The sequence below is a fragment of the Petaurus breviceps genome, unplaced genomic scaffold (assembly GCF_028583685.1).
Source record: "Petaurus breviceps papuanus isolate PSGF00001 unplaced genomic scaffold, PetGlider_PUasm1.0 37, whole genome shotgun sequence".
NCBI lineage: Eukaryota > Metazoa > Chordata > Mammalia > Diprotodontia > Petauridae > Petaurus > Petaurus breviceps.
In genome coordinates, this window is record NW_027186296.1 from 29,907,593 (window position 1) to 29,930,803 (window position 23,211).

General features: G+C 39.0%; 1 protein-coding gene across 1 annotated transcript in view; it reads left to right on the forward strand.

Moving 5' to 3' along the window:
* CHRNA7 (cholinergic receptor nicotinic alpha 7 subunit) overlaps nt 1-23,211 on the forward strand; it is a 179,436-nt gene that overhangs the window by 137,841 nt on the left and 18,384 nt on the right. Inside the window, exons 5-9 of the mRNA XM_069098173.1 lie at nt 5,516-5,595; nt 8,944-9,111; nt 12,155-12,349; nt 15,619-15,705; nt 18,133-18,242. Coding sequence (XP_068954274.1) covers nt 5,516-5,595; nt 8,944-9,111; nt 12,155-12,349; nt 15,619-15,705; nt 18,133-18,242 — 640 coding nt within the window. The remainder of the gene's footprint in view (nt 1-5,515; nt 5,596-8,943; nt 9,112-12,154; nt 12,350-15,618; nt 15,706-18,132; nt 18,243-23,211) is intronic.

Here is a 23,211-nt window from a genome sequence, read left to right on the forward strand (position 1 = left end):
ATTCTTAGAGATGGAAGTTAAGTGGGAGTGTATTTCAGGCATGGGCCTTTGCAGAGGTATAAAGATGTGAGATGTGATGCGTGTGAAGAATTACAAAAAGTCCAGTTTGGTCATACTGTAGGGTGTATCAAAGTGGATAATATGTAATGAATATGGAAAGGTAGGTTGGAGTTAGGTTGTTAAAGAGTTTAGATACCAAACAGAATGGTTGTATTTAAGCTCAGAGGTAACTGGGAGTCTCTGGAGTTCATTGAATAAAGCACTGATGTGGACTTTGGCAAAATCACTTTGGCAGCTTTGCAGAAGATGGATTGGAGAGGGGAGAAGCTTGAGGCAGGGAGAATCATTCAGAGGCTTTTTGTAATAGTGCAGAAAAGAGTAGATGAAGGCCTGATCTGGGATGGTGACATTGTGAATAGAGAGAAGGAGATAGATGCAAGACAGATGCTAGGTAGAGTGGACAAGACTTGAAGACTGAAGAACTGAGAATGACTCCTGTCACATTCTTTTAGAAATATGAAGGAAATATTTTCCCCAGAATTCTATTCTGAAGATTTTGGACTAATCTGTTTGAGAAACCATATCACCCAAACAATGCTGTCTTCTCCCTCCTACCCCCCTACCAAAGACCTAACCACTTTCTTTGAAGAAACTATTAAAAAGTTCTCCCTTTTGAAATAGTTAGGGTAGAAGTGGTACTCTTGCCCATAGCCTTGATTAGATTAGAGTAATGATCAGTATAAGAGAAGGGAGAAGCCTTTTATTACTTCAGTTAATGGAAATATCTCTTCTGTCCACTTTTGACCAGCTGGAAAAGAAAATGTTTGGAGGGAATGGTCAAATGGGGATTGACAATTTTAGGAAAATTGTCCTCCATGAGTATGCTCCAAGTTATTTGGCTATTGTTTTGTTTGAGGAAGTAAATTATTATATAAAGTCTGTACCCCTTGCTTAATCTTGAATTTTGATAGTAGAGTTTTGTCTGTTGTCTGAGAATGATATAAATTGCAATGCCAAAATGGTTTGTGTTAGAGAGTTTTGAAATGGTGAGGAAACTGTCCATTTTCCTTCTTTCTCAGCCAGGAATTCTTAATCTGGGGATCATGAGCTTTATAAAAAAAAATAGAAAATGCTATTTATGTAATATTTAAATATTTAAAAATATATCTTATACATTTTATTTTTATTATATGTATAATACATAATATAATTATTTCATTACAATTTATATATTATGGTATGCACAACATATTTCTATATTTCATTGATAAAAATAGTTTTCTTTATAATCCTATGCATTTTATTTTATGCAGTTTAAAACATTATTCTGAGAAGGAGTCTATAGACTTTACCAGGCTGCTAAAGGGATCCATGGCACAAAAAAGGTTAAGAATCCCTCCTCTAAGCAGAATATACTTAGACAGGGTTGTGACTAAAATGCAGAGTGCAGAATTTTCCTTGAGATCCTCAATGATCTGCTTAAGTCTCTAAGTTTTTCCAGTGGACACCAAAGAGGAAGAGCTCACATGATGGCTTGAAGAACTGGTTTTCTTTGCTCCCTCTCTTGATATCTCTAGATAAACAGAAACAGTGGGGAGGTAGCTCAATTCATTGAGTTATCATTGTGGATGTAACCCTCTCACAGCCCCTCCAGTTTCCTGTTCCAGCCCTATCTTTAGTTCTCCCAAAAGCTGACTATATAGAAAAGAACTAAGTGATCCAGAAGGAACTGCTCACATTTGAGGTAGGGAGGTGCCATCTTGTAGGGTCATGGCATCCCATTGTTGTCCACGCTGTTTACAAAAACCTGAAGCTCCTTCAGACTCTAGAAGCTCATTCAATGTCAGTCATTGTAGGCATTGTTCTTCAGGAGACTCAACTTTGTTATCACTTCTCTTCTGGAATGTAGCAATCTGAAGGCAGATGTGTTGCTGTGAAAAGCTGAATTTAGAAACCCGAGGGATCAATCACCCTGACAGTACTTTCTACAGACGATAAACTTTGCAGCCAGTGAATCTCAGCCAGAGCTATTATAGCAATACGCACGATATGACTGTACTCAGGAGTATTTGTCTGTCCTCCAAGTGTTCATGATTCCATCAGCTAACAGAAGGTCAGTCTTAGATGGGCTTCTGTGCTTCTCTCACATTTGCATGGCCCTTCTGGCAAGGCTTGATGGGCAATGATGCTCCATCCCTGACATGGTAGTTCAATACCAGGTCATGGGAGTCTGATCAAGACATTCTACACCATCACTTGTGACTTTTTGGTGGCTGCAACTCTGACCTGGGCTATTGTAAGACTTCTGATTGGTTTGTCGCATCAAGTCTCTTTCCACTTTAGTCCATCTTTCAATTAGCTGTTAAAGTGATCTTCCTAAAATGCAGGTCTAATCATGTCACACTCCTCCTCAGTGAATTACAGTTGCTCCCTATTATCTTTAGGATCAAATATCAAATGCTGACTTTGGCATTTAAAGTCTTTTTCAATTACCTTTCTAGTCTTTGGACAGTTTGCTTCCCCCTAAGTACACTATGATTCAGTATAACAGAGGACTCGCTGTTCTTTCAATGGGACACTCTATCTTCCCATTGCTGTGTCTTTTTCCTGGCTTTCCCCTGTGCCTGAAATGTTTTTCCTTCTCACTCCCATCTCCTGGAGTCATCATTTCCTTAAAGATTCTTCTCAAATCTCACACTTTGCAGGGGGCCTTTTCTGGCCCCTCCCCCCCTGCTAGGGCTTTCCTCTCTGAGATTACTTTTCTTTCCCACAGGTATCAAACTCCCTAGAGCAACCTGATTAAAACACAATTGGGAAATGTTTGACAAAATAAATAAAAACACAATACAATACAGATAATGTTAATTTGTGGTTTTCTAAGTCATTATGTGGGATCTGTTTCTGTTTGAGTTTGACACTGCTGTATATATTCTACAGATTATATATGTGTGTATATCTACATCATGAATGTAGAGTTATTTGTATGTGGTTTTTCCTATTAGAATGGGATTTCCTAGGATAAGGACTATGTTTTTGCTATTCTTTATTATTTTCAGCTCTTAGTAAATGCCTATCACGTGGTAAAAATTTTCAATTATCGCTTATTGACTACCTGACTGCCTGGCTCATCCAATCATTCAAATTGTGTTTTGGTGCTGAAAATTCACAAGACCTTATAAAAAATCACTGCATGGTCCTCTAAGAAAAACATCAGGAGTACTAAATATCCCAGAGCAAGCTGACACTGGGAAGGAAAGCTAAGGATAACAGAGGTGGACTAAAGTTGCTTGGGGTGGATATGATGAGGATAACAGATGACAAAGAAAATGGAGCTGCTCAACTTTTATTTTGCTTCTGTTTTCTTTGACAAAGAGACTGATATTTGGATTGGAAAGGACAGAACAAAAAAATGGATAATACTCAGGGGATGCCTGAGATAAGTTAGGACATAGTAAGAAAGAAACTGTATACCTTTTATGAGTTCAAGTCACTGGACCCAGCAAGCACAGAGAACACATATTGACTCAACTCAACTATCAGTCAAGTTAAGGGCCTACTATGTAGAAGCTGCAGTGCTAAGCCCTGGGATACAAAAAAGGGCAGAAAGTATTCTCTGCTTTCAAGGAGTTTGGACTGACTATAGAGAACCAGAGACATACTATAGTGTTAGAAAATGGCAGATGTTTCATTTTTCAAAAAATGAAGAGAATTGAGTTTGCATACTATAAGCCAGTGAACTTTGCTATTCTGCTTTTTGCATATCAAAATCCTCTGGACACTCTATGGTCCAGTGGACATGCTATCTTATCTGTGTACCTCGCCCCAGCCAATAGTGATGGCTCCTCCCTCCAAACTCCCCATGAAGTGGCAAGAAAGATGAACCTCAAACAGGGCTAAGCTGAGAAAAGCCATAAAGGTTCTTTATGGAGGATGAGAGGACCATGGATTTAGAAGTGGAAGGGAATTTAGAGGACATGTAGTCCAATCCATTTTTCAGATGACGAAGCTGAGGGTCAGATGGAGAAGTGACTTTCCCAGAGTTACACAGGTTGTAAATAGCAAATCTAAGATTTGAGCCCAAATTTTTGAGCACTATTTACCCCAAATCCTGAAGTGATTTATTTGAGGTGTCCAAGGGAGTCAAGATTTCTCAAATGGTGGCTTCTCGGATGAGTTCTTCATTCCTTGATAGGGTTCTCCTCTTAATTGATGTACCAGAAAACTGCTGACGAGGTAGGCCAGGAGAGGTCCTGAGAGAGGCATTTTCTGCATAGGTCCCAACTAACTCACTCTAGCCATGTCCCAGTTCAATGGTCCAGGCCAGTGTTCTACCTGGGCAAAGTAGGCTTTATACAATTCCAGTGCACGTGTGTGGGCATGTCTATGTACAGCACCCTCCTTAGCCCTCTCATAATGTTGTAGAGGAATGCCTAGAGCATCCCTCGACAGTTTTATGGCAGCCTAGTTTTTCCTACCATCACATTCTCAAGAGTATGATTGCCCTTATTATTTCCAATACCAAGCTGCATTTTTAAAGAGGTATAGTCTTGATTCTTTCATTTGCAACATGATCAAAGCTCATTTGAGAGTTGATTTTGAATTGAATCAGGCACAGATGCTTAAAAACTGGGCTTTGCCTGACTTACATTAGAGATGGATGAGGTGTATCTACTTGGTTACTTGATGTCAAGACAATCTGTTTATATTCACCTACAAAGTGATGCACACTTATGGAATGGGGGCAGTAATTGACTCACTCAGTGCAGTGCTCTGGGAACATCTTTCAGCTACTGGTTTGTGCTGACTGTGACAAACTAAGACCTGGATCATGGGCTGTCTGCCTTCTCAGGGATGTTGTTCAAGTTAATCTGACCATATTAATTACCAATATAGGGGTCACTCAGAAAGTTAACTTCTTAGCACTGGCTTATGAAATAAAAAAAAAATTATGGGGTGGCTAGGTGGCGCAGTGAATAGAGCACTGGCCCTGGAGTCAGGAGGTGCTGAGTTCAAATTTTACCTCAGACACTCAACACAAAAACTAGCTGTGTGATCTTGGGCAAGAAACTTTACCCCAATTGCCTTCCAAAAAGCAAAAAAATAAAAAATAAAAAAAATTATTTTTTTCAATTGGCAAGCATTTATTTTCTCTTCCTCTCACCTCCATCCCAAAGGGTGGAAAATGAAAACAAAACTCTTGTAACAAATATACAGAGTCAAATGAGCAGATTTCCACATTGGCCATATTAAACACATATTAAATGGGTAAAATCATTGACCCTCTAGAATCGTGATTGTTCCTTGTATTGGTCAGAGATTTTAAGTCTTTCAAAGTTGGTTGTTTCTGCAGTCTTGTAGTTAGAGTATAAATTGTTCTCCTAACTCTGCTATTTTTCTTCTGCATCAGTTCTTACAAATCTTCCCAGGTTCTCTGAAACCACCTCCTTCTTATGGCACGCTGGTATTCCATTATATCCACATGTCATAATTTATTCTTTCTTTAATCTCTTTTTAGTGCTGATGAGCGTTTTGATGCTACATTTCATACCAATGTTTTAGTGAATTCTTCGGGACATTGTCAATACCTTCCTCCAGGTAAGATGGTGTGTGTGTGTGTGTGTGTGTGTGTGTGTGTGTGTGTGTAAGTTTAGGAAAGAACTTAAGGGTGCTTTGTCCAGGTATGTCACAGACCTGCATCATTGAATGAGGGTATGACCAGTACTTTTTGCTTAAATGACAGCTACCCTCTGTCAAGGGGACTGCTCTCCAGGTACTGTATATATGCTACTGTCAGTTTCTTATATTGCTAGGGTTTAGTGATGTTACCTCTTCTCTGAAGGCCAGGTCTCTCCCCCTTTGGTTTTTGAATCTTAGATGAAATCAGTACTGTCTGCTATACCACATCCCTTCTTTCCTTTAACTCATAACATAAAATACACACAGTATGTGTATTTTGAGAGTTGCTTAAATTCTTGTTGAATCAACAAGAATTGTTTAAATTCAAAATTGATTAAAACAACAGGCAAAATCTTACTCAAACCCTGTAGACTTAAACAAAGCAGAACTAAAAGTATTAACAAACAAGTCAATAAGATGCTTTTGATCTCTATCCCTTTCTGGGTCTTTCTGAAATTTGATCACTTTGGGACTGATTTAACTCATATTTTAAGGAAGTTTTTTCAACCCCACTCATTCTCAACCTGCTGGATCGATCTCTAACCCATTTCTCTCCACTAGCCCAATATTGTAATTATAATATTCTTTTGTATATCACAAGCTTGCCCTACCTGGCTTTTCCCACCTCTTTTGAATTATAAACTCCTTGGGGGCAAGGAGTTTCTTTGGTCTTTACTATGTTCTATAAATACTTTATATGCGGCAATGTACCCTAAAGGTGATTGATTGATACCTACTGAATTAAATCAGTGAGCTTATTATCGCTGTTCCTTTTAACATATTACATGTTCAGAGGGTTGAGAAACAGTATGGATATATAAGGGCAACTAGGTAGCACAGTAGATAAAATACTGGGCCTGAAGTCAGGAAGACTCATTTTCCTGAATTCAAATCCACCTTCAAAACTGACTAGTTGTAAGATCCTGGCCAAGTCACTTAACCCTGTTTGCCTCAGTTTCCTTATCTATAAAATAAACTGGAGAAGGGAATGGCAGACCACTTCAATATCTTTTCCAAGAAAATTCCAAATGGGGTCACAAAGGATTGGACATGACTGAACAACAAGAAATGGATATACATTAGTGACACAATTTAACAATTTATGGGAAAGAAATAATTGATGCATTGTGCCCAGATCAAAGATTTAGAGCTAGAATGGAACTTTGCAGTGTTATCACCTGATCCCTTTATTTTAAAGTTGAAGAAACTGAGGCCCCAAGGAATGAAGTGACCTCCTCTCTCTAGGTCACACAAGGAGTAAGTAACAGAGCAAGGCCTTAAACCCAGGCTCTCCACCTTCATATCTAGCATTGTATCAAGCTTCCTCTTTCTTACCAGACTTTGTTAACCCACTTCCTAGGATTGGTTCTCATTTTTCAGCAGCGTATAGCATATTGGTATGGATTAAGTAAGGAGACTGAAGTCCTGGACACTCAAAGGTTTTTCCTTATTAATCTTTACCAATGGAAGGTTTGTTTCCATTGACTTAAAAAACAACAACTAGTATTCTATTTTTTTCCAATTACATGTAAAGAGAGTTTTCAGCACTAATTTCTTTTATAAGATTTTGAGTTCCAAATTTTTCTCTCCCATCTCCTTCCCTCCTCCTTTCCCAAGATGGCAGCAATATGATTTAGGTTATACATTTCATTGACTTTTGATAGAAATGATTCACTTAATGTTCTTGGCTATATATATATGTATTTTGAAGTTCGGATATTTTCCAATAGCTTTTTTTTTTTGGAATTGAACTTGAGATATTTTGATTGTTTTTGCTTTGAAAACTTCAAGGTTTTTTGTTTGTTTTTGATGTAGTTTGTATAGCAGGTTTGGCTTCTCAGCATTGGCTATCCTATAATCTGTCCTAGGGTGACTTTTCTATTCTGTGCATGTGTTTCTTCTCTATGCTTATTGGTAGCCACTCCCAGTGTAAGGGTTAAATCTTTGGAAGCATTATTCAGTCATCACCAGTGGAGAACAGCATTGATTATTCAGCTGGATGGAGCTATTTTAGATATAATTACTTTTGGTTTCTCATGGGAATTTGACATACTAGTACTAATTCCTTTTTTTTTTTTGAGGAAGGAGTTGGAGTTACATAAGCTGATTGTCCAATTCCACCTGAAATTATGAATTGTTTATTCCCTCAGCCATCATTTTGTCCATTTCTCTGGCTCCAGGCAGGGCTACTTTTAAACCACTCCAGACAGGTGTCATTTCTCCTCCTTAAAGCCCTTAGGGGATGTCACTTGGTAATCATTTCTGTATTTAATAAGCCCCGTTAGGAGGAAATTCTTAAATCCAGTCAAAATCCCTCCTTTTACAATTTAAGGCCATTACATCTTGTTTGGTGCATGTGGGATCTGGGCTAGTTGCAGTGACTTTGCATATATTTCTAGCTAGAAGATTGATTTCTCAAGCTTTTCTTTCAAAGTCATATTTAGAATGTCCCAAAAGTCTGAGTGCAACGTTAAACTATTAAAGCTTAAGTGATTAAAATTTAAAGCTGCAAAAGACTTTTGGGACAGTTTATGTTTCAACCCTCTACTCATTATTTTTTGGTTTCTCTGGATTTTCTCCAATTTCTTTGCTTTCTTCTTAAATTTTGAAGCCTAATGTTGCAAATGACAGTGATTTAATAGATCTGTATTGGTGAGGTGGTCATTGTTCAGATAAATGCCTATCCTTTTTTTCTTATCTACAGAAGATATCTGGGAGCATTTGATTAGAATAGAGTTGTCATTCCCAACTGAATCTAAAACCGTAGAAAAACAATGAAGTGTTTTTGCCTGAGAGATTTTTAAAGAAAATGATAGTTTTCAAATCGGAAAGCTTTCTATGTAGTCCCATCTGGAGGCAGGTGAATGGACTAGATGGCTTATCAAGGCCCTCTTAGTCCTGAGAATCAATGATTTGGACAGATTCAGAGATTCTAAGTCCCAGACAATCTGCTCCATGAAGAGACTGCAGAAAGAAAATGAAAAAAGGTTCAGCTTATGAATCATGGAATGAAGGACTCTGCTAAAGGAGGGAAACCTATAAATATTTTAACATTTATTTTAACATTAGGTGCCCTCTAATCCACCCAGCAAGTTAGCAAATGTTTAATTTCTTAAGGTACAAGTGATGGATCTTGTGCATGACTCTGAAGCTACACACCATCAAACCCATTGTGTTGTAAGGACAAATTGCTCAACCTGAGTTGGGATGATGTAAATCCTGCATTGCCTTCTTATTTTCCCTTTGGTGATCCTTCAATCAATCTAGGCATATTCAAGAGCTCATGCTACATTGATGTGCGCTGGTTTCCCTTTGATGTACAACAGTGCAAACTGAAGTTTGGGTCATGGTCTTATGGAGGATGGTCGCTGGATTTACAGATGCAAGAAGCAGACATTTCTGGTTATATCTCAAATGGAGAATGGGATCTAGTTGGTAAGTTAATTGTGTTCATTAGCGTAGAATTAATTACATTAATTTGTAGAGTAAATGCTGAAGAATTCTCATCCATACTGGTCTGAAAATCTGTGCAAGCAACACTTCGACTTATTAAGAGCCTGGTATATTGTCAATCCTTTTTAAAGTTATGTGATGTATTCAAAAGAAGTAGAAGACCCAGGTCTTATCCTCAAGGATGTTCTCCCCTCTCTAGTTAATTCTGCAGATTGCTACCAGATTAACATCCTTAAAGCATGACTCTGGTCATGTTGCTTCCTTGCTCAAGAAGCTTCAATGGCTCCTTCTTACCTCTAAGATCAAATTCTCTGGCATTTAAGGCCACTTATAATTGGATTCCAACTCATCTTTTTAGATTTTTCCTGTGTGCTTTGTGTCTTTGTGTCAATCCCCATGCATGGAAAACGATCTTTCTTTACCTTCTCCTCCTTTGAAATTCCTAGGTCTAGTCGATGTTCATGTCAAAGGGCACCTCATCATCCATGAGCCCCTCAGTTCTTAGTGCTTCCTACCCACAATTTATCTTATATTTCCTTTGTATATTTTTTTGTATTCACTTGTTTTGTGTATATGTTGTACTTACTGCCCCACGTTCAGGGCAGTTAGGTGGTTCAGTGGATTGAGCTCTGGGCCTAGAGTCAGGAAGACCTGAATTCAAAATCCTACCTCAGATACTAGCTGTGTGACCCTGGGCAAGTCACTTAATCTCTGTTTGCCTTAATCCAATGGAGAAGGAAACGACAAACTACTCTAGTAATCTTTGCTAAGAAAATTCCATGGATGGTATGGTCCACAGGGCCCATGAAAGGTTCTACATAACTGAACAACAAAACTGTCCTCTGCCCCACCAGGATGTGAGTTCCTTGGGGGCATGGGTCTTTAGCTTTGGTCTTTGGGTCTATAGCCCCTATAACAGTGCCTGGCACAAAGTAGATACATAATAGATTCTTTGAATGAACTGGGATCTTACCATCTAGTCAAAGATATAGATGTGAAAAAACTAGAAAAATGTTCAAATCATGATATGAATTATGTGATTACGTGATTGAGAAAAGATTATCATGAGATAGGTTTAATTATAGAAAGTCGGAGGCAAATCCAGAGCTGGAAGTTTAGAGAATTTGACTACATGAGAGGAAGAGGAAAGCCATTTCATGATGGGGAACAAAAGGAGCAAAGTCAGAGAGATAGTAATGAGCAGACTGAATGTAAGGGACTGGAACAGAAGAGCCAGGTTAGGAGCTTAACACAATACCTGGCACATAGTGGACTCTTAATTGATGTTGGTTGATTGATAGTTTGACATAAGGTTGGATAACTCAAAGAATCATAGATTTAGAGCTGGAAAGGCCCTGAGAAATCTTTAAATCCAATCTGTTAATTTTATAGATGAAGAAACTGAGTATTGGAGAAATCAAGAGACTTGCCAAAGGTTTCACAGCTAGTAAATAAGATAGGATTTAACCTCAGGTCTTCCTGAAACCAAGTCCAGTGCTCTACACATCTTCCCATAAGGTAGCAACAGTTTCCAAGGTCCTAAATGGTAGGGGGAGGCATTTGGATTTGATCTGATGGACAAGCAAGAGCTACTTATAGAGATTTATGCAGAAGAGTAAAAGGACAAAAAATTGTATTAAATGATTGCTGTGGCAGAGGTATACAGGTCAGAGTGGGGAGGGAGTTAGGGCTTGGCGAGTGGCTTGGAAGGGCCCTCAGAAATCATCTTGTAATGATCTGTCTTCCTGATTTTACAGAGGAGAAGGTAAGGCACAGAGAAAGGCAGTTACTTGCCCAGTACACAGGTACTAAGAAGCAGAGCTGAGATTCACTCAGTTCATCTTGAAATAAATCCAGTATTCTTTCTACTCTATCACACTGCTTGCCCAGTGTGATGGGGAGTAAGGACTTGAACTAGGGTGATGAATTTAGAAGTTATGAGGAAGGGCTAGATTCTGGAAGGAAAGAAGGAAGAAAGAATTTGGTAATTTATCAGATAAGGGTAGGGTTGGGGGAGGGGAGGAGGCAGAATGAAGAGAAGGAAGTTAAAATTAAAGGGTTGTAAGCCTAGGAAGTCTTAGAATGGTGGTGATGTATTAACAGAAAATGGAAAGTTGAAACTGGAAATGATTTGAGGGAAGAAGTTCAGTTTTAGATATGATTTTCTATTTTCCCCAAAGATAAATAAGCCCTGTAAATTACTATTTACAGCTTAAATCCACTGGAGTAGAAAAGTATACATACGTCATTCATTTTTCCCTTTCTACCCCCTGTCGAAGATGGAAAGCAGGACTAGAATAGAGAATCCCAGGGCCATAGATTTAGATTTGGAAGAGACTCTTATCTAGTTCAATCCCCTCATTTTACAGATGAGGAAACTGAGGCCAAGAGAGAGTAAGGAAATTAGTCACAAAAGTAGTAAGTGGCAAAGTCAAGATTTGAACCCAGGTCATTAAATGAAATGAAGTTGGAATTGAAAGGAGGACAAGCATTTTTCTTTTGAGCTTTTAAATGTCTGTGCTATTTTTAGTTCTTTGATTTTTGCCTCCCCTCAAAAGTATTAGAAATTGTAAGATTAATAGGTATCTGGCTCTCACTCAAATATCTGATGGAGTTAGTTCTCTCCATTCATTTGCAATTTTTTTCTCCTCAAAAAGCAACTCTCCAATTTAGAAGATATGCAGGAGATTATTAATGGGAATGAGAGCAGCAGTTTATAAATGTGGGTGATGGTGTGCATATATGAATCTGAGGGAACAAATATTTAAGATGGAGTACAAAGAGCAAAGTGTACTTAATGGGGCAGTAGGAACACAGGAAAAAAATGAATTTTTTAGACTCTACTAATCTATTACTCTTGTTTTTATTTCTAGATTTTTGAAGCATACCCAAAAGAGAATATAGAAATAGGATTAAAAATAAATGCTTTTTCTCAAGAATGAGACCTTAAAAAAATGAGATCAGGTTTTAGAGATAACACAAAAAGATTTTAGTAATTTATTATTTTTCCTTCTTTTCCACCTAGAAATTCCTGGAAAGAGGAGTGAGAGATTTTATGATTGCTGTAAAGAACCGTACCCAGATGTGACATTCACCGTGACCATGAGACGCAGGACGCTCTATTACGGCCTTAATCTTCTCATCCCGTGCGTGCTCATATCTGCACTTGCCCTATTAGTGTTTTTGCTTCCTGCAGACTCTGGAGAGAAAATCTCACTTGGTAAATTCCATGAATAGATTGGGAAGGGGAATTCTCAACCCAGGGAAACATTATCAAGGAGGGGATAATAGTTTTATCATGGATGTAGGACTCCTGCTGGTCAGAAAAGAGGCAGCATACGGCTTTGTCTGAATTAAGAGAGAGTTCACTATTTGAACCATAAAAATAACCCCAAATGATATTTTGCTAATTGGTTATCACACACCTCCCACAGTAGGTAGCCTTGTGGTCTGAGGGGCCCATTACTTGATATGCCTCACTATCACAATGAGTGATTCTGATTTAGGACATTGATTAGATACTATGTCTGCCAGAGAACCATGAACTACCCATCAGGCACCACTGGGTGGTTAAAGATATGATCCTGTTCTAGACCCCTTCTCCAGGGCCACACCAGAATGGAAATAAATACCCCAGGAGGTGCTGAACATTGAGAGAGTAGAAAGAGAAGTAATGGTTCTTTTGGCTTTGTGTCCTGTTCCAGTGTTCCTCAGGCTGGATGATACTGGCCTCCCAGTGACGTTTCTTGTATATCACCTGTTATCTTCCTACCTTTGTACAGGTTGGCCCCATACATGAAATTCACTTGTTTCTCACTTCCAACTTTTAGAACTCCTAGTTTCTTTCAAGGATCAGTTCAAATATTATATCCTACATCCTCCCAGTTGCTAGTATGCTCTTCCCAATTACTTTAAATTTATTTTGTATATATTTTGCATTTATTGATCAGTATACATGTTGTACTTCTCAACCCCCAGCTCCCACACACCCCCATCCCCTAATAAAATCATAGATTCTTGAGGGTAGGGACTTTTTTGTTTGTGTGTTTATTTGGTCTTACCCTTAGCATAGTCCCTGGCTCATGATAATAAATACTTGTTGGTTACATTAATGAATTAATTGTTTATCAAATGTCCTTTTCTTCACTATGTGGTAATCAGAAGAAAGCAACTTTGATTGCTATAAGACAAAGAGGAGAAAGCATTTTCATAGCAAATTACTCTTTATTCTTAAGGAGGTATCCTACACAGACAGATCTGCACTCTATCTTGGATATGCTCCTGGGATGGTTGATTGGTTGGTTTTAAAATATGTATTTTTATTCTATTTTATTTTATTCTATTTATTCTATATTTATATAGAGGAAACTTGTCTCAGGGTTATAAACCTGATTTTGAATACTTTTTCTAAGGATGCAACTGAAATGACCAAATTAAAAACAAACAAACCCAGTATTGACTTTGTGACCTTGGGCAAGGTTGCTTATCTCTTCATGGTGCCCACTCAACTTTCTAAGACTGTAGGACACAGAGAAGGTGCTGAAGGAAATTTCTTCACTGTAAGTTCTCTCCACCAATAAAATCACAGTTTCAGACCAAAATCAAATGTTCTAATCCTTCTCCAAGGCTTCACGGTGGTGCAAAAGTAACCCTGAATTCTCAGGGGCAACGTCAGAGAAGCTAAAGTTCCAGAAGGTCCTACTAGTCCGAAAAGATTTTGAATGTGGCCCAGGGACAAACTGTATGCTTGTCATCCCAGCACCAGTCTTGCTAAATTCAGGTTCCTCCCTCTGTGAGCCACAGAGAGATTAATTTCTTGGCTACATCAGTCCTCTGTCTGCTAAAGTGTACAGGGTTGCAGTCTGTATGAATGGAATTAGGAGCCACACAGACAAAATCACAGGCCTTTAAAGTATTGAAGGATTATCACTATTTTTGGAGGGTGTTTTTCACCATTCGCTGAGTTTTTCTAATATTGAGGGAGATATTTGAGGAGATGGATAAAAGGAATCGTCTCTTACTGGCCATCCAACCAGAACTGAAAGAATTATGCGCACCTGCACATGATAGGTTCTTGAAAATAACAGGTAGAATTAGAGACCTGAGAACTGGAAGAAAAACCATAAATAAATTAATCCAATTCCTTATTTTGCAAGTGAAGAAACTGAAGCCAAGAGAGTATCAGTGACATATCCAAGGTTGCCCGAGGAGCAGAGCAAAGGACTTGAATGTAGGTCATTCTTGAGAATAGGAGATGTCCCATCTCCTGACTCCAAGCATTTTATTTTGGCTGCCCCCCATGCCTGGAATGCTCTCTCTCCTCATCTCTGCCTCCTGGTTTCCCTGGCTTCCTTTAAGTCTCAATTAAAATCCCACCTTCTCCAGGAAGCCTTGCCCGACCCCCCTTAATTCTAATGCTTTTCCTCTGTTGATTATTTCCGATTCAACCTTTGTATAGCTTGTTTATACAACGTTGTTTGCATGTTCTCTCCCATATTAAACTGTGTACTACCAGTAAGAGACTTTTTGCCTTTCTTTGTATTCCCAGTGTTTAGGATAGTGCCTGGTATGTAGTAGGTGCTTAATAAATGTTTATTGACTGACAGAGGTCTATGAACTTTAAACAAAGGTTTTTTGGTAACTGTATTCCAATATAATAGATTTCTTTTATAACTATTTTATTTTATGCATTTAAAAGCATTGTCCTGAGGATTCCATCAGCTCCACCAGACTGCCAAAGTCATTGATGACACAGAAAATATTAAGAATCTTTAGCATAAAGCAAGTTTGTTAAAATCACAAGATAGCAGAAAATAGTTGTATAGAGCTAAGTTTTTCTAGATCAATGGAACACTCTTACTATGGACCATTAGCTGGGGCATCAAAATTTCTTGGTCATAATAAAATTTTCTTCATACTGATGTTTTTTTTTTGTTAGAGGGATTTTTATAGACTGGGGATGTCTTGGAACTACAAATTTAAATTCTAACATTCCAGTGTAGTAGCAACAATGCTTTTAAATTATCCTTTCCTGTCCTGAAAGAGTAACTGTGTCCCCAGAGGATATAACTTGCTTCCAGGGAGTGATTTAGTCCCTTTGGAGAATTGAGTCCAGTGATAAGTCACTTGCCAGGTCATTTTCAAATAGTGGAGGGTCTTTATGGCCATATAACAAGGAAGAAAATTGGAGAGATTCCCAGTGAAGTAAATAAAGAAGGAAAATAAATAGCTTAAATTTTTTCCTATAGTGCTTTTAGATTTCAAAAGCAGTACCCTCAAAATAACCTCAGGAGGTAGGGAATGCAGATTTTATCATTCTCATTTTTTATAGGTGAGGAATCTAAATCAGAGGGGAAGGTGACTTGTCCAGGGTCACATCAATAATATGTGTCATGGGAGTGGTTATTCTAAACGAGGGATAATGTCTTCAGTTCTTGGCAAAACCTCCCCCTACCGTTCCCTAATTCTGTACTGTTTATTTTGCTCTAGGAATAACAGTTTTACTATCTCTCACTGTCTTCATGCTGCTTGTGGCAGAAATCATGCCTGCAACATCTGATTCAGTGCCATTAATAGGTAAGGCAAAGAATGCAAGAGGTTGGTTGGGGATATACAGAGAGATGGAATTCTTCTTTGTCCAATATATCCTAGCCAATAGGAGGGCTTGGGAAGGTTCTGCTTTATGGACAACTTCATACTAGCTGGAGTCCTAGGTTTGGACTCCGGAGAAACCCTGAGTTTCCTGCTCTCTGATACTTGTTAGCCATGTGACTTTGGGCAAGTGACTTTGTTTCTGTGTATCCCAGGAAGCTCCCTTGGACTTCTCTACTAAATCACAGTTGCAAAGCTGTGAAGGTATAGAGCCTTTGTGTATTCCTATATACTTTATGGACATGGAGAAAAAGATCTAATAAAACTATAAAGTGAAATTTGCTACTTTTATAGGGTTAGTCCTGCAGGTGTTTTTTTTTAACCTCATTTCTTTTTTTTTTTTTTTTTGCTTTTTGGAGGGGGGAAGTCAGGGCAATTGGGGTTAAGTGACTTGCCCAAGGTCACATGGCTAGTTTTTGTGTTAAGTGTCTGAGGCTGGATTTGAACTCAGGTCCTCCTGACTCCAGGGCCAGTGCTGTATTCACTGTGCCACCTAGCTACCCCAACCTCATTTCTTTTTTTTGCCTTTTTTGAAGGGCAATTGGGGTTAAGTAACTTGCCCAAGGTTACATGGCTAGTTTTTTTTGCGTGGGTGTTGAGTGTCTCAGGCTGGAATCAAACTCGGGTCCTCCTGACTCCAGGGCTGGCTCTTTACTCACTGCGCCACCTAGCCGCCCCTCAATCTCATTTCTTAATAGACTTTAACTTTAGATTGTTCTTCAGTCATTTTTCAGTCATGTCTCACTCTTTGTGACTCTATCTGGGGTTTTCTTGGCAGAGATACTGGAGTGGTTTGCCATTTTCTTCTTCAGCTCATTTTACAGATGAGGAAACTGAGGCAAACAGGATTAAGTGACTTGCCCAGGGTCACACAACTAGTAAGTGTCTGAGGTCAGAATTGAACTCAGGAAGATGAGTCTTGCAGACTCTAGCACCAGCATTCTGTGCACCGTGTTACCTAGAAGCCAAGTAACTATAGGAGTGAGCTGTTTGCTTATAGACTCAAACTTTGGTAAATTGCATCTTAGATTTAGAGCTAGGAGGAACTTTGGAGGTTATTTAGTTCAGCCCTCTTATTATTTTATAGATGAGGAAACTGAGGATCCAAAGTGGTTCCCTGGGGAGGCTAGGTGGCACAGTGAACAGAGCACCAACCCTGGAGTCAGGAGGACTTGAATTCAAATCCAGCCTCAGACACTTAACACTTACTAGCTGTGTGACCTTGGGCAAGTCACTTAATCCCAGTTGCCCTGCCCTCCCCCCTCCAAAAAGCAAAAAAAAAAAGTGGTTCCCCTATGTAGAAAATGGCAGAGCTGGAATATGAACCCAGGTCTTATGACTCCCCATTCTGTTCCCTTTCCACTGCTCTATGCTGTAATACTGCCAAAGAGATTTTGTTATTTTGTATTTTTTCCACCTCATTCACTTCCTACTCTTCTCACTTCCATACTTCAAATATTTGCTTTCTGTAATGGTTGCCAGGCTGATATCTACCAAGTGCTCTTCATGTCCCCTTCTGAAGGAGGTCCCCTAATTATGCAATAATAGTGGTAATAATAATAAAAACTTGTATTTATATGAGTTCACATTTCAATTGATCATATCAATGCTGTGAAGTAGTTAAAAATAATAAGAATAATAATGATAGCATTTATATTGTGCGCTGAGGGTTGTAAAATGCTTTCACTTATGTTATCTGAGTTATTCCTCATAGCAACCCCGTGAGATAGGTACAGTTAGCAACCCCATTTTACACACAAGAATACTGAAGGTAAATAGGTAGAGTAGTGGACAGAGTACTGGACATGGAGTCAGAAAGTCCTGGCCCTTAGGCACTACCCTTGTGACCCTGAGTAAATCATTATGATAATCATAGGTTTATTGGGAGGATCAAAACACATAGTATTTGTGAAGTGTGATATAAATCATTATTAGTTCAAAAATTATCATTCCCATTTTACAGATGAGGAAATTCAGTTTCAGAGAGGTTAAGTGACTTGCCAAAAGTCATACTGTTAATGAGTGGTAGAGTGGGATTTGACACCAGGTCTTCTGATGCCAAGTCCAGTGTTCTTTTCATTCATTAGATCTGTTTTCCCTGTATATCCCTGACTAACAAGGCTCTACAAGCAGGACTAACCTCTATATAGATGGATGTCATCTCCTGTGTACCAGGGGCATGGCAATTAGGAAGGTCATTGCTCCTCAGAACTCTTCTTCCAACTAATTGGGATTACTTGCAGCAAAGAAAACAGTTCGGCTCAGCCTGTTCTCTTTATTGTTGGTGCAGATACTTACTGAAGAATTATGATGATGACTTTCTATGGCTAAGTGGGTCTATTCTCTCTGCAGCTCAGTATTTTGCCAGCACGATGATCATTGTTGGTTTTTCTGTTGTGGTGACGGTCATTGTTCTGCAATATCACCACCATGATCCTGATGGAGGGAAAATGCCAAAGTGGGTAAGTCCGGACTCCTGAAAGCTGGATTCAGAGACAGATTTCTCCTTAAAAACATTGGTAGCATACAAGCCCTTCCAAAGCCACATTTACATTCTGTCTATCTGCAAGGACCTACCTATGTTTCTTTATTTGGCTTAGTTATATAAGCTCTGATTATGAAGTATTTTTTTTAAAAAGCCATAAATAGGCCAGAATGTCTGCATTTGAAGGAATGTTGTTCTTCAAATTAAAATTTTTTTTTTGGGGGGGGGGGAGCTATATGCCTGGGCCTAGTGATACAATCAATATACAGCTGAGCAAAGAGGGAATGTGGCCTGTCTGCTTTTTCCTCAAAGGATATTACTCTAGGTTGAAGCTCTGCATTCTTCACTCTTCTAACCCTCAGTCCTCTATTATTTTCCTATTCTTCCTTGTATGGGGGGGATTAGGAAAGGCTCCATGTAGAGCAGAGGTTCTTAACCTTTTCTGGCTCATGGACGCCTTTGGCACTCCTACGAACTCCTTTGAATAATGTTTTTAAATGCATAAAATAAAACACATAGGATCACAAAGGAAACCAGTGATATTGTAATGCAGTTATCAAAGTATTAGAAAAATAAAGTTCACAGACCCCAGAGTAAGACCCCCCCCCCCATGTAGATGTCATTTGAATAGAGTTTTGAAGGAAACTAAAAGATTCTAGGGATGGGAATTCATTCTAGGCATGGAGACAGTCAGTACAAAGGGGCAGAAATAGAATGTCTTGTGTGAGGAATAGCAACAAACAGGCAGATCTAGACTAGACCACAGACTATTCAAAAAAGAGGAGGAATCTATAAAATAAAGTTGGAAAGGTATTGTAAGGTGAGGTTTTGAAGGACATTAAAAACTAAAGAGAAACCCTTATATTTGATCTGAGTTGCAATAGGGAGCCACTGGAATTTATACTAGGCAGGAGAATAACATGATCAGTCCTGCATTTTAGAAATATCCCTTTGGCAGCTGTGTGAAAGATGATTGGAGAGGCGTGAGATGTGAGGCACAGAGAACATTTAAGAGGCTAATTGTTTACAATGCTGTGATCTTCTATTACATTCATGTACCATGTACCACGATATATTTAGCCATTTTCCAACTGATGGAAATCTACTTGGTTTCCAGTCCTTTGTTACTACAAAAAGTTCTGCTCTAAATATTGTAGTGTATTTGAGACCTTTCTGTTTTTCGTCTCCTTGGGGACAAGGCAAAGACTAGTCTTTTGTCCTCAAATTGTTTTTCAAGTGTTAGTAGAAGGGTTCTGGGGCCTTAAAATCATGCCAAGGGATCTTGCTACTGCCTTGAGGTTGCTAGGGGTGGAAGGACTTTATTCTGAATCATGGCTCCTTCAGAGACAGCCACCCCTACCCCAGGACTGTCTCAGAGTTTTAGCTCAGAGCCAAAGAGAGAGATAGAGATAGGAAGACAGCTTGAAGAAATAGGGTCTAGTGGTATCCTCTGCCTAACTGTGGGTTAGCCAGACATTCTGCTCACCCATTTACATGTCCTCATTCCTCTTTGCTCCCCCACTCCCAGGGTATTTTCAGTATCCAAGTCCAGGTAAAGCACAGTAAACATCACATAGGTTCTTACACAGAATTAGAGAAATTCAGAGTTGGCAGAGTCCTCCATAGCTATCTTGTCTAACTTGTATTGGAAGAAGCATCTTTTGTACAATATGCTGGATAAGAGGCCATTCAAACTTTATTAGGAGACCCCTCACCACTACTGAATGGGGACCTTAAAGGGAGCTTAAATCTTTGAATCAGGAGGTCATAGTTAAGAGTCTCAGTTCTGCTACTAACTCGTTCTGTGACCTTGGACAAGTTGCTGACCCTCTCTGGGTTTGGACTCCTCATTTACAAGATGAAGACGTTGAGTTAGATGAAGTTCAAGGTCCCTTCTAGATCCAAATGCTATATTATACTATTCCAACAATGTTATCATACCCAAAACATCAAAATTATTTGGGGGAGTTCTGTTTGGGAGTGTTCTTTGGGGCCAGCATAAGATTACAACCACACAAGTAAGACAGCCTCATGTCCTCATTGTTGGGTTTTATTTTTATTTGAACCAAATAGTGAAATAGTATCGTTCAATTTGATCACTTACCTGGCACTTAATGACTTTTGGTATTTCCAAAAATCATCTCTGTTCTAACGGCTTGGAGATTTGCCACCAATGAAACATTCCCCCAAATATGTCATAGGCTTCGCAGGTGATTCCATAACAGGAATTGCAAAACTCTGTCAAACAAGAGCAAACTCAATGGAATAAGTGTGTGGCCTCCCAAGATGACTACTTTGAACATTGTATACAAGATGAACTGTGAATATTTTGAACAAGGAGACAACTTTAATTTCTGATGCCTAAGTTCTACTATTAAGAAAAAAATCTATCTCATCACATTATGGTAATACCTTATATAATACACCTTCCTCATGGAAGATCTGGGCAGTGCTCTCTGTCTGGGAAAACCTCAGCAATCTGGGTTATTTTGGTCATACTCTCAGGAGCTCCAATACATTTTGAGAGGTTACTTCAGAGGCTTTTGTTTCAGTCCAGTCCTCATAAAATTGCTTCTTAGTTTCTTGAAACCTATTGAATGGGAGAGGTGGGCTGGGAGGAAAGGGGAGGATATGTGAACTCCCTTGTTTTACTTAGATGTCTTCTCAACATTCAGTTATTCCAAGTCTACCTAGTGGTAATTTGGTCACTTCCCTACTCATTAAGCTCTAATGGCTCCCTATTACCTCTATAAACTTCTTTGACATTTAAAGCCCCTTATAACCTTACCCTTTCCTATCTTCCTAGCCGTATTGCAAACCACTTCTGCCTCACTTTATGCACACTACAATCAAATCAAATTGGTCTTCTTACTCTTCTTCATACATCACACTTGATTTCCCATCTCTGACTTTGCTCTAGTGATTTCCTATGTCTGGAAAGTACTCTTTCCTCACCCCTGCCTCTTAGAATCTTTAGTTTCCTTTGAGGCTTAGTTCAAGTGCTACTATCTACAGGAAGCCTTTTGAGATCTCTGCTCCTAGCTGCTAGTGCCTTTTCTCTCGGAATACATTTTTCTTTAATATATATTTTTGCATATACATATATATATATATATTTGTATATCTTGTCTTCCCTGACTTAGATTGTAAGATACCTCAGGGCAGGGATGTCTACATATATATATATGTATATATATTTGTGTGTATGCATATATATGCATATATGTGTGTATATATATGTCTCTCTATATTTTTTTTCAACACCTAACCTAGTATTGACACATGGTAGGTGTTTAATAATAAATGCTTATTGATTGGTTGGAATGACTCTCAAAATCTAACCCCTGCCCCCATCTTCAATAATTCACTATCTTCTGGTTCCTTTCCTGGTGCCTACATACAATCTGACTCACTGACCCTACTATTCCTTCAAGCTTTCTTCCTATAGGAAGATCTCCAATAGGAGAGACCTTCTTGGCTCTGAGCTAAAACTCTGAGATTTCCCTGGGATAGAGGTGGCTTCTCTGAAGCAGCCATGATTCAGAATAAAGTCCTTCCACTCCTAGCAACCTCAAGGGAGTTACAAGATCCCTTGAGATGATTTTAGGGCCCCAAAACGCTTCTAGCAACACCTAAAAATCAGTTTGCGGACAAAAGGCTAGTAGTCCTTGCCTTGTGAAAGCACAGCCCACATTAAACATGGTTGCTGCCTAATAGAACATACATCCTGCCTAGGTTTTATTTTTTATCAATCTCTTTTTAAAAATTGTAAAAACTGGTTGTAGTTTGAGCCATACTTTAATTAAATGTATTTTGCTTTTAAGGGTACAGTCCACATTTGCTTTTCCATTTTTCTTGGCCATGTGTGTCAGCAATAGGTCTTTAATGTCCTTTTTCTTTGATAGCAAATGGAAACACTCCATATTCTAATTACACAACTAAATATTCTATGCTAAGCTTGGTGGGCAGCTTTTAATGAGGTTATAGAAACTGCTATGGCAGGCAGACATCACAGTGAGGACCTTAATCATCCTTAGGATCTTATGTCTTAGTACTGGTCCTGAATTTCAAAAGCCTTATTAACCAGATTTTCTCAATTGGGGTTTCACTTCCTGTCAAAGTCCTATAATGTAGTTTGTGCCACTATTGTCCTCCTCCAGAGGTTAATGCTGCCACTCCACTCCAATCAAACGGTGCTCCTTAGTGCCCTCCACACTCCATTGCCACGTGCCTTTGCACTTAGATGAGAGTGAACAAGGAAGCCAGACTGATGAGGTGGGCAACATGCATTCCCTGTGCCCGCCCAAGACCATACACAAGTACAAGGAGCCTGTTGTCCTGACAAGCTGTTATTATTATAATTTTATTTATTCATTAATTAATCTATTTATTTTTCTTTTCATTTATCTATCCAATCTCTCTCCTCTTCTCTCTCTCTCTCTCTCTCTCTCTCTCTCTCTCTCTCTCTCTCTCTCTCTCTCTCTCCTCCTCCTCCTCCTCCTCTCCTTCTCTCTCTCCCTCTCCTTTTCCCTCTCCCTTCTCTCCCTACTCAACACATATTTGACCCTACCCCAACTTCTACTCTATTTAGACTAGTTTCCTCACTTCCCTGGAAATGTGTGTTGTTCATTGTCGCCTCTCTGCCATGATTCATATTATTCTTCCCTACCTGAAGAGGCATTGTAGTAAAGTGGGAAGGGCGTTGCTTCTAGAATCAGGGGAACTGGGTTTAAATTCCACTTCAGATATTTCTCTTAGTGGCAAGGCACTTAGTGACTTAGGCAAGTCACTTGACATTTCTGAGCTTCAGTTTCCTCATTTGTAAGTTGAGTGGGTTAGACTAGGTGGCCTCTGGGGTTCATTCTAGTGCTAGATCAGGAGTTATTATCCTAGGATCTGTGGACTTAAAAAAAATATTTTGATAACTGTAATTCAGTAAACTGGGG